The sequence below is a fragment of the Gallus gallus genome, chromosome 1 (assembly GCF_016699485.2).
Source record: "Gallus gallus isolate bGalGal1 chromosome 1, bGalGal1.mat.broiler.GRCg7b, whole genome shotgun sequence".
Classification (NCBI taxonomy): Eukaryota; Metazoa; Chordata; class Aves; order Galliformes; family Phasianidae; genus Gallus; species Gallus gallus.
The window spans coordinates 104,578,547-104,590,912 of NC_052532.1; the positions used below are offsets into that span (position 1 = coordinate 104,578,547).

At 42.8% G+C, this 12,366-nt stretch overlaps 1 protein-coding gene across 11 annotated transcripts in view; it reads right to left on the bottom strand.

Annotated features, from left to right (window-relative positions):
• The window catches only part of TIAM1 (T-cell lymphoma invasion and metastasis 1), a 175,202-nt gene that overhangs the window by 23,075 nt on the left and 139,761 nt on the right, over window positions 1-12,366 (bottom strand). For 10 of the 11 annotated variants that reach the window (XM_015299682.3, XM_046900829.1, XM_015299661.3 and 7 more), the window contains 2 exons: window positions 11,753-11,977; window positions 1,153-1,256 (listed from right to left, as the gene is read on the bottom strand). In XM_015299682.3, coding sequence (XP_015155168.1) covers window positions 1,153-1,256; window positions 11,753-11,977 — 329 coding nt within the window. Of the gene's footprint in view, window positions 1-139; window positions 262-1,152; window positions 1,257-11,752; window positions 11,978-12,366 lie in introns of those variants that run through there. The other variant, XM_040646871.2, reaches the window with a different exon arrangement.

Below are 12,366 nucleotides of genomic sequence, written 5' to 3' on the forward strand. Positions count from 1 at the left end.
TCAGCTCTCTTCCACAGCTTCAGTGCTAAACAGAAGAGGCTCTTCACAGAGCACGTGAAATTCCCACACACTTACAGTTAAAAATAGAGAAGTATCACCAAGCACTTCACTTACTTGAGAAGAAATTCTTTGTACTTACAAGAAAAAGTTGTGCAGCAAAACCTGGAAGCAGAATGTTAAGAATAACCTCCTCCTCTGCCTGCAAGCTCTACATATACTTCATGCAGAAGAATGTTTTCTGTTATCTGACTTCCACTGTCTGGCTATCAAAGCCAGAACTACAGGCTGGAGTGACATAAGAGAACAGGAAACCAGAGGCCAGGGTCTTTCCCTTTTCCTACAGTAAGCCAGTAGCATAGAACAGGGACCAATTTAGGACTCTGTGTAATACACTGTAGATAAAACAAGAGCTAAGAATAATCATCCGCACGTAAGTACAGACTGAGCAAGATCTCATTAGATCAGGAGTTCTCAGGAAAATTAGCTATAAAATCTCACCACCACTTACTCATGAAATACCTAAAAACAATCTGTGCCTTTAAAAGAATCTCACTTGATTCTGCCTCAAAAACCACTTAGCATCACAGACCATGTTGTGTGAAGCTCCCCAACACCAACCTAAAGCAAACTACCAACTGCTGTGAAACCCACCCCCTAATATACAGCAATTAGCAATCCATTTGCACAACCTCTTAGCTGTAATTGGAGAGTTATGCTTCAATTGAAGGTAGATTGGCTATAATTAGTTTGCATTTAAAAACTAGCACGTGCACTATGCTACTGATTTAAGGAACTACTGTTTAACTTACAATCCTCCCCTGCCTAGAAATCAAGAAAGAATAAGAAATCATAATAGTCCACCTGATCTTCTGGTTTAGCTCTGGTGCAGATGATAAACCAGCTCTTTTAAAAACACAAGACAGTAATGATCCACCCCCAAGAAAAGGGTACAAGTCTTGTTCAAGAGATGGCCAAGTGCCATCATGAAAGCAGTGATCCGTTACATTCGGTATCATCTGGAAAGACCCTAAAAGTAAGATTAACGTTTTCCCAGGAGAGACATTCTCATCGTGTGTAGCTGGGAAGTCAGCACATCAGCCGTGAGCACGCTGTGCTTTCGCTCTTAGGCATGTGAAAATGAAAACTTCTCACCTTGCTCATCTTATCGGCCTCATCGGATGACTCCAAGTCTTGCGCTTCTGCCTCTTCTGGTGCTGTCTCAACAGAGCTGTCCGGGTCGCCACAAAGCGAATGCCCTGATGAAATTGAGATGTGTGTCAAAAGCCAACCATAATGTCCGAAAATTTAACAAGCTGGGTGCAACAGATACAGAGCTCCCACAGACGGCCAGGCCTCATCCTGCATGCAAGTATACGCCAACTGACGTTATGCCACAGGCACTCACTGACCTGAAGGCCTACCTTGGTTTACAGCAGGGACCACATTCAACCACAGGTAAAAAAAAACAAATGCTATTTAGTTGGAAACTAAAAAGGCTGATTCTTAGATAAGGCTCAAATGGCACACTCAAATTCCCGCAATTATTATTAAGTCCTTTGCTGGCAAGCAGCTGTCTGCCTTTGTACCTTACTGCTTTCAAATGGAAACTGCAGTATGTGAATGGGTGGACAGTGCCAAGAAGGCGGCCTTGATCAGCCCTTCCTTGAGCAAGCCGAATCTAGTGATTCTAAGTTAAGTGCAGTAATATAACTGCTACTGAGTTTCAACACTGATTTTGTTGGAGAGAAAGCCTGTTGTAGAATTTGTTAGAAGCCTGTCCCTGTAACTGAAAATTCCACCTCATTTGGGTCAGCGCTTGGAAACAACTAAGCACAGTATGCCTTCACACTCTTCTGGAGACTGCTTCTGCTCTGTGATACAGATGCTTTGCAACATTTTGTAAATAAATGATGTATTAACCTGCAAGTGACAAAGGAATGAGCAAAACTAATCCCAGCCAAAGCATGTAAGTCCCATTTTTTTCAGGAACTCACTCTGTGACTTAAGCAGCAGCAAGACGCAGCACTGCTATACCATAACCAGCCTTCATGGGAATAAAGGCATTACAAATTAGAAGGAGCATTGATGGAATGGTCTCTGATAGGAAACTCCTATATGTCTCAGCTGAGCTTCAAGTCAGCATACAGACACTTCCCAGAAGCTGAGTCCAGATGCTAATTCCTTTTAACTTTCTTCCCTCAAAGCCCATAAAGAAGAGGTTTTTTTTTCAGTGGTGCCACTCCTGGGGTCAGACTGGGAAGGCTGTTTTCTGGGTACATTTCCCTGGCTGCATCCTGCCATGCAAATAAGACATTCCAGGGATTATACTCTTTATCCCATTATGCTTATTCTTCACATAACGCAGAAAATCCTAATCAAAATTCAATGGATGCAACAACACAGAAAATCCATTCTAAATCAAGACTAAACAGTCTATATTAGCACCTTTCTTGGGCAAAATGCTGTTGTTAGCATGTAGCACTTAAATATATGGAGGGAAAACTGATGCTTCTCTATTACAGAACAGATCTTTGTGCAAGCTAGTGCTTTTTTGGTTTGCCAGCCCTATAAAGAGAAGCAGCCCTGAGTCCACTGGTCCAGCAACCACTCTCTTTTATTCAATCCCAGGTTGAAACACAGGCTTTTTACAAGGATTAAAAGTAATTTAGCACATCAGATGTAGCACCATTTCTGTGTTGGTCCCATGCTGACTCTCACATTCCTTGCTATTTTCAATTAGACATTTCAATTTAGGTAAGTCACATAAATTTGTCTATAAGGAGCGTTTGGCTAGATAGCAATGCTGTAAGGAAGAAGGCCACAGTGATGAGAACATGCACCTGTTAAACTGATATGCTGCTATTACATGTAGTATATATATAGTGTGATTTGGCCTAAAAATGCCAGAATAGTGTGAATAGCCTTTTTATTCAGCTAACACTGCTGCTGCTGAAAAGATTAAAAAACAAAACTGATTAGCCATGTCTAGTATATTTGTTTATATTTGTACTGGTCTGAAATATGTCTCGCAGCACAGAAACAACAGTATCCAAGAAATGTGTTTCCTTATTGAATAAGAAAAAAATCCTGCAGCCCTTTTGCCACAGTGGAAAAGCCACTGCTCCTCTTTCACAGTTTCTGCACATAATGTTGGCTCAAGAATGCATCCTAGATAAGGCTCTCTGCATCAAGACTGAGATCCAGGTCTGAGTTCTTCAGGCCTCAACTTTCAGCTTCCATTCTTGCACAGTTCCAACCACCATTAAAAAACAGGTGCATATTTGTACAAGATTTCCACTTCAATGGGTCAGGAAATAACTTGGAAAAAATGGAATTCCAAAATCTGTATATAGATTCAGAAAATATCTGTATACTGAGATGGACCTAAACTGGACATCAAATAAAATGAAAAGGATTTAAAATATTGTTCATAGCTGAGCTTTCCAAAGACATACCTTGCCTTTCAAAAAGATGTGCTTGTAGGAGATGTTTGGCCAAGTAAAATCTATTTGGGGAAGTGTTCTGTCTGTAAGAAGATACGTTTTCTGAGACTTGCTCATAATTTCAGGAACTCAGACTATCAACTTTTTGGTGTCAATTAATGTGTAAAAAAATCTTAAAACCCTTACACTATCCATTAAAAAATAAGAGTAAAATGTGCTATGTGTCATAACTTGGTTTGGGCAGTCTGTGTTCACTGCTATTAATCTTCTATTATAAGTTGCATGAAATACATCCTACAGCTGTTTCTTACCCCCACACCAAGGCAAATAATGTTTGCTTGGAGGGTTAGAGTTTGGCTTTCAAGCTATCAGTTTTTCTTTTCCTGTGTATTAGAACAACACTTAATCTGTTTCCTGCAATGTAAACACTTATGCCCAGTAGAAAGCAGTCTTTCACTTATGTCTTAATGAGCAGTCACACAGTGGATGTGCTTAGGATATTTCTAATGTCTTAAGCTGCCACAGCCAGTGTCAACTTTAATAGGAATCTGCTGGTTGTTAAACACGGGCCATCAGTTCAATACTGCTGCAGATTCCTGCAACAGCCTTCTAATTAATACCTTCCACTTATTATCCCAATTCTGCTAGGTGCATTACATCATTCTATTTTTGCTTTGTAAACCTTTATTTAGCTCTGCAAATTGCTCAGAGGACAATGAGATCACTTTTTCCTGTAACACCTGAATGCTGCCCAACAGCAACCGTTTGTTAGGGACAAAAACATGTGGGCTTCACTTGACATTAATGAATTAGAAAGGGAAATCCAAGAAGCAGCTGGAAAAGGGGTCAAATCCATGTGCCGCATGCACAGACGGAGGTCACAAGTGCACCCAGGTTGCCTTGGCAGTGTAATATCCGTGACATTATGACTCATTCCTGTTAAATAACTTCTACTTATGGCTCGAATTAACAAAATAAAAGGAAGTCTTATATCACCAGAGCAAAGGTGCTGGGACTTAAATGCCTGAAGAATCACATAAAGCTTAAGTACAATGAACCCCTATAGCTGCTGTTTCCCATTTGCAGGGCTGCTATCATCTGAGATTTTAATGAGAATTCTTCAATATCTGGTACTGCTCTTAAAGCCTAGTTCTGGGAGCCAGACGATTAATGATTTTTTTAAATGCAATGGAAATAAATATTCCTAGCTAAGCTTTGTCAGCAGTGCTGCAAAGCTCAGAAGTGTCATCCTTCTGACTTTCTGAGTCATAGAAAGCAGCACAGAAATCAAAAAACACTCCATGTTCATAATTTTCATATCTTGATGCTCTATTCCTACAGGTGTGGAACTGGCAATACTGAATTTAGTCCAGCTGCCCCTCCCCTGACACAGCTCCATGCCGTTCCCTCGGGCCCTGTCGCTGTCACACAGAGCAGAGCTCAGCGCTGCCCCTCCGCTCCCTGTGAGGAGCTGCAGCCGCCATCAGGCCTCCCCTCAGCTCCTCTGCTCTGCGCTGAGCACACCGAGGGGCCTCAGCTGTTCCCTGCAGTGGACCCAAGTGACACCGCACAACCTATGGCTAAAGCACTGGGAAGGCAACTGGGAAACAGCAGACACTGGGTGTCTGACCAGGAAGGCAGATCTGGCTCTAGTTCAGGCCTGAACCAGGTCCCCAGCTGGAACTGCGCCACAAAGGGAACTCTTTCCTATGTTCAGGTTGGGATAAAACTGAGGTGCTGGCATGCACAAAGCACAGGGTACTGCTTTGAACAAAGGGGAACTTGGAAGTCAAAAAGGAAGTCACTTCATAAGCAAAGCTATGGCTTCATAAGCATTTCTCCAGCTTTGCCATGCTCTATTTGTTCTTCCCCTCACGCCCAAGTTATGCGGACACGGCTGCCAGACAATGAGATGAATGGAAATAACCAATTTTTCATTAGGAGGGCTGCTCCAAAAGTACTGCTTCCTATTCTATCATGTTGGCCCATGACATCAAAGGCAGATGACAGTGGTGGTGTGGCAGTAGAGGTTGAACCTTTCAGCCAATATCCCATTACATGTTGTTGCTGTGTGCCAGATGGCAGCAGAGGGGCAGTCTGACACAATGGCATCTGACATGGAAGTCCGTATGAAGCAGAAGTGTGGGACTGAACTCCTCCATGCAGAAAAAAAAAGGCACCCATGACACACACACAGCTCATGTTTGACTTTTGCCTCAAAAGGAATATGACTAAGTTACACAGTTCAACAGCAACTTCCTCAAAAAGAAACAGGATTCTCCAGAAGAGAATCTGTAATTACATGGAAGAACTCTAAAACAAACTGCTAGGGATCTGTCTCTCAGATTTGGGTTTTAATTGAGACAAAATGTCACTCATAGACCCACAATGAAACAGGTAGATATGCTTGTTTGTTTGTTTGTTTTCTCATGTCTAGCTTTGAAATCCTGAAGCGTAAGAGAAAGAAACATTTTCTACATCAGGATACAGGGAAGTTCCATAGAGCTGACAACCTCTCCAATGATCTGTAAAACTGCATTGCAGTTATCTCAGTCAGAGTGACCAAAGAACTCACAGGAGCAAATAGAAAAAAAATGCCTTTTCTGGAGAGCTACAGAGCAAGCCCCACAAATCTCCCTTCCTTTTGCCAGATCTCCATGGCTTCCCATTCCATTTCAACTAGATTGCTCAAGCATCAAAAACATCTTCACTGAATGTTGTTCAGTTCAATCACTTTTCTTAGGGAAAATTCAGATTCAATGAAACCTTCCCTGCTTCAGTTGCTTTTTACCCTCCCGAGTTCAGCTGCCTGCTGAAACACTTGCACCATGCTTTAGTTGCCTGTTTGGAATAAACGGGAACATTCACAGGATGAGGCACGTGCTCAGAGACCCTGGAAACCAGAGACATTGCTGTTGTAAAATACACCCAGGCTGTGGTTCACAGAGCCAGCAGAGGGAGTGACAGCACAGTAAGAATATTAAAATCACAAACCCAATGGTGATGAAGGAGGTTTGCTTACTGCAGCTAACACGGGAAGACCACAAAACCCAAAGCTGCAATCCAAAAACTAACATGCTAACAGCCACAACACTTATTTTAACAGCAGCTCAGTCAGACTTCTGAAGAGGCAGGAAGGAACAAGTCCTCTAAACACAGTTCTGACTGGGACAACTTCCATAGGCTTTGGATTCTAAGGTTTGAAAAAGCTGATCTTTCGACAACAGTTCTGCATATATTGATTCTCTACTTGATTATACGCAAGGACCTCGCTCGCTTCTGAAGTGAATGCCTCTGGAATTGTTAAATCAAGTATTAAATGCCAACAGGGGTTTTTGAACATTTTACAAAATATACAGAAGATACAAAATCAGTTGTTTTCTCAAGAAAATAATCCGTAAGAAATTAAGGTTACTGTTCGTCTCAGCTTGTTCTGAAATCAAAATTACTTAGCCTAAAGGGAACAGTGGCAACACAAGGATGGAATGAAAAACAACAGCAATTTTGACAGCATAACGCAAGTTTGTTTCATTTTTATGCCGTTTTCTTCAGAGAATTAACTTTAGCCTCAAGTTCTCCTGCTTACTAAATGACAAAATAATAGACTACTTAAAAACGCCTAGCTGCCTCGTATCTAGAAGACTGATATACTCATTCAAAACAGGGACATATTTATTATTATTATTTTTTTTAATCAGTTACATCCTGCACAATGATTTGGTTCTCAGCCACCCCTGCAGAGTTCTCTCTCACACTCCAGGTCTCCAATGTTATAGAATCGTAAAATCATACAACAGCTTGGGTTGGAAGAGGCCTCCCTCCTGCTTTTTAAGTTCCCTTCAAGTACTGAAAAATCCCAATGAGGTCTCCCCAGAGCCTTCTCTTCTCCACACTGAACAAGCTCAGCTCCCTCAGCCATTCTTCATAGGAGAGGTGCTCCAGCCCTCTGATCATCTTTGTGTCCTCCTCTACAAACACAGTAATACAGGAGCATACAAAGCCTAAACCTCAGAAAGTCCACTCCAGATTAAAAAAAAAACCATAGTTAATGGTGGGGAGAACACAAATACAGATAATACATCCCACTCCCTTCCCAAACTCCAAAGTCCCTCTAATAACAAAATATCTCCTATATGCTTCACTGATTTGGAGGAGATGTGACCCTGCATTTCCAGCTTCCAAACTCTCAATGTCTGGATTGAGTGGAGACAAACCACTTCTCACAGTGACGGGACAGAGCTCTAACCAATCACTTCAGGCAATAAGGAAAACATGTTGTGAGGCTCCAGGCAGAATCAGAGCTACTGCTCCTTCGTTGCACCTATGCAGGTTGCATTAAGAGAAAAGATTGACAGCCAGGAAAAATATTAATAGATGAATTGAAGAAAACCTGTGGCTCTGCAAGCCTGATACAATGCGAATTCCTAGGGGAAGGTATACATCATATTCAAGATGATATTTTTACGTCAATTAGAGGTGTAAAATCCAAGGTCATCTAAAGAATAGCCTGTTAAGACAAGAGAATGAGGTAACAGCTGCCACAGAGTTGATTTGCAGGCTCCAGCCCCAACCTCTGTACATACAGGGCAGTTTTAGGTAATAAAGCAGCCATAAGTCGCATTGCATTTAACAAACACACTGGCAGGCAACTCATGAAGGTCAAGGTTGAAACACATGCAGGCTTTGCTCCTGGAAGGCACTGACAAAGTTTCCTTAAAAATGAATGAATTCATAACACAGAATTTTCTATTGAAAACATACAACATGTCATGTCTCAAACAAAAGCTCTGCCCTTTGCTGACTTCACAGGATATGAAGAACTGCAGCAGAGAAGACAATAATGACAGGACATCAGCAAGATCAGCCAACTAGACTCTGAGTTTCTGTGAAATGGATGGGGTCTACAGGTGATTCATACCTACTAGCATGCTGGCCCAGTAATACTTCACTCCCCTGCTGAAATTGAGGTTATACTAGTTCAGGACTGAAGGAAAAATCTGCATGCTATAAATAAGGCTTGGAATAATGGAGCTGATTTGCCTAGCCAGCCAAACTGCCAGCAATCAACAAGGATACAAATAAACGGGTCAGTGGGTATTTCATACTTGGGTGCTTTCTGCAAGAAGCTGCAGAGCAGAGACCTAAAATCTGAGGTGCAGCTACAATCCCCCAAATCAAAGCACCTATCTCTTTTTTAAAATTTCAAATGAATCCAGTTTTAGGTTAAAAAATAAGGAGAAAAAGCCTAAAAAGGCACTGAGCCAGAAGAATCAAGGCTTCAGTAAAACACTGTGTTCTATTAAACCCTAAGTAGAGAGAAATTGATGGAGAAGATCAAAACACCTGCCTCCAAATCGCAAAGCTGGATGCAGACTGTTGCTTTCATTCCCACCCCAGGGTAAGTCATTCCAAATTAAAGCACTGGCGTTGTTTAGCTTCAAACACCGTCTTAATGTCGTTCTTCAGAGGCATATTTCATATGGCAATTAAAGCGCTTTCAGAAGCTGCCATAAACACCTGCACATCTGCTGATGAACTATTTTGCTGCTTCTTTTGGTTAAATAAGCATTCTTCCTACTCTGAGGATGGATGAAGGCGACTGCCACCTTAACATACGCTGCATTTTGAAGGGAAGCAAATGTCAGGAGAGCTCTAGCTTCTTTGGTGCCTGTCACGTGGAAGAAAAACCAAAGGAACTGGTTGCAGCACACTGAAAGTAATCATAAAATCACAGAACATCCCAAGTTGGAAGGGATCCATAAGGATCACCGAGTCCAACTCCAGGCTCCACAAAGCAACACCCAAAAATCAGACCATATGTCTGAGAGCACTGTCCATATGCTTCTTGAACACCAACAGCTCAGTGCCATGACCACTACCCTAAGGAGCCTGTTCCAATGCACGACAGCTGTACCAAGAAACACCTGAATGGAGAAGGAAGCCCTGAAGCTATGCCTCAGCCTCAGAGAGATATCGAAGACAAAGGCATCTGGTGTATCAAGGAGCTTAAATACTCACTGGGGGACATGGGAAAGAAGGAGACCTTCCACACCACCAAGATAAAGGCAAAAACCTGACTTGGGAAAAGCTTATAAAAGAGCACAGGGAGTACTCAAACTGAGTGCAGCACAAAGGAAGTGGTATCCACAAAGCAGCAGAGGCAGGTGGTCTGGTTTTGCTGAGACGTGTTCATCAGCCATGTCCTATGTCTTCATTCCATATGGTGCCCACAGCTTTATTACTGGGCAATATGAAAATGCCAGTTGGCAAATCACACACTATCTGACTCTCAGCAAGAAAATGGACCCCTCCGTGACCTAAATATTCAAAAAAATGACACAGAGCACTGAGAGTGGCAGGGAAGCTGCTTAATGAGATCAGCTATCGAGACCCTGTGTTACTGAGTGTTACTCCTCTGGCTCCGAAATCACCACGTTGCATAAATATGAAAGACCCAGCAGCTCCCAGTTCTTTGCACCCAGGGGAGAACTCCAAGGGGTAAGTGCAGTCGGCAGGGGTTTCACTGGAAAAGCACAGGCAAAGGCAGAAAGGATGGGCCACAAAGAAGTGGTGTTATGTAGGAAATGGGGACATCTGGTGGCCAACCACTAACTCTTACATGTGAGCTTAAGAGGTGATTTTTCAGAACAGAACCCTAACTTGAAGAAGTTCAGTGAAAATTAAAAAGGAAGACAGTCCTTCTGAAATTGTTTAATTTTAACTGCCTCGGGGGATTTATCCCACATCTTACATGAGGCTGATTTTATCCCTGTCTTTAGAGGTATTTGCAAAAAGCTGATCTTAAGCCGCCTTCTTGTTTGTGCTATTCCACTCTCTGTGAATATCACCCTCTCCAAAGTCACACTTGGGGTCTATTTTTCACCACTATGTGTTCCGTTTATCAGAACAAGGACATTTCTGCTAGATCTGTTTCAGTAAATAGTTTCAGCAGAACAGAGCAGCACCCAGAAGTGATGAGCGGCAGGCTCTACCCACCTGATACTCTGCAGGCAGAGATGAGTCAGCTTGGTCCTGGGTCCAAGCAAACAAGCTCTCACCGTGGCTTGTTTATTCCTGCTCAGCATCACACTATTGCACTCGCACAGCTTCTGGGTCAGCTCAAGTATGCACCCAGACCCACCAAAGAGATCCCTGTACTGGGTGATTACAACTATCAGAGAGACACACAAGGCTGAAGGCTGGCCTGAGTCCCAATAAAACGCAGGAACAGCCCCTCCTGCTCCAAACGCCCAAAACAAAACCATTTCACAGATGTCAGAACAATTATTTTGACGTTTATGCAACCTGTACTCTGGGGAAAATACTAAATACTTTGATATATTCAGAAACCATTTACTTTTGACTGGAAGCCAAAATTTGCCTCAGTTCTGAATAGACTGGGTTACCCGAAAACTACTTGGTTTGGGCCATTTCACACATTTCTCCTGATTTTTAAATTATTCCAAAAAAACTTAAAGCACACAGGTATATATGATATCCTCTTACCTTTTGAAATAGGCGGGACATTTAGAAACACACAAGGATGAGGAGATACAGTGTAAGAGCTTTCCTGCTGTCCCAGTGCAATTCTCAGCACTGCTGTCTTAGACCTGCAGTGGCTAGTAGCTATCTAAGGCGTGGTCCTGCTCTCCACCACCACTTCTCTGTCTGTCCTCACCTAGTTTAGGAAGCCAGACTACTAGCAAACTGTTTACATCTTCTAGAGGTTAATTGTCTGCCATTCAGCTCAGTTCTCTGAGCATCACAGTGACGTGCAGATGTGCCCCTTCCCACCCCAAAGTGCTGTGGGACCAGGTAGGTACATTTGGCTCTAACACCCAGCTCTACCTTGAGGGGTTTTGAACTGTCCCTGTGAGTTATTCATATGTCTCATCAAACACATGGGGCTCACGGCTGATCCCAGAGAGGATTAATGCTTATTCCCTCTTCCTTCCCTGCTACGCATATACCTGAGGGCAAAATCCAGAGGTAAAGATACCTCCTGTGCAGCCCAGAAGGAAGTGAGCAGTCAGGTAGGCGTGTGACATGCTGGATGCACAGGTAGGTGATGGGACACACATGCAGGGATGACATCTTTCACAGTCTAACTGTGTACACAGACATCCTTCATTGCTAATGCAGATTATACCTTACAGCTTCCAGATCTCATTTACTATCTACCCAGTGCACTCAGACTGTAATTCTTCTCACTTTCATCACAGAAGTTACAGACAGCGATCAATGGGACTGCAACAGCATAGTGGAAACATCAATCCCCCTCCTGGTAATTCCTACATTGAATCCAATACCTTGGTTGCTCCCAGAAAACACCAGTGTGCTGTCACTCAAGTCAGATGGGTTTTCCAAGCGACGTGGTGGTGGCTGCGTTAATTTTTGCCCTTCCTCTATCTCAGGATAGGTACGCACAGTAAGACACAGTGAAGGCTGAATGAGGACGTCTTTCAGCAAAGCTGAGTCCAGATCTTCAGCAGCTTTCTTGTTAATCTCCACAATTTCATCACCAGCTTTCAGGCCTGAAACATAGAAAGGAACAGGTAAGACTTGCACAGTGACACTACTCACAGACATCAAGGAGCTCAGCTCAGTCTTTATAAAGTGCCAGACAGTGCTACGTCTAGACATTAAATAAATGTATATGACTGCAAATGATATTGAAATTGGATGGACTTTACACAGATCTGTTGTTCGGCTGGTATTCCAGTATCCATAAGCATGTAATGCCCATGGAGTTCCTCACAAGGTACCAAAAGGAACATATTCTGTCTTTCTTCATGTCACTCTACAAGGGGACAGCTGCCGTGCATCAAAGCCATTGTACTAAACATATTCCTCATACATAGGTGCACGCTTAAGGACAGAGGCAGGACTGGGCCAGGTGAAGTGATGTGAGCTGAGTCCATCC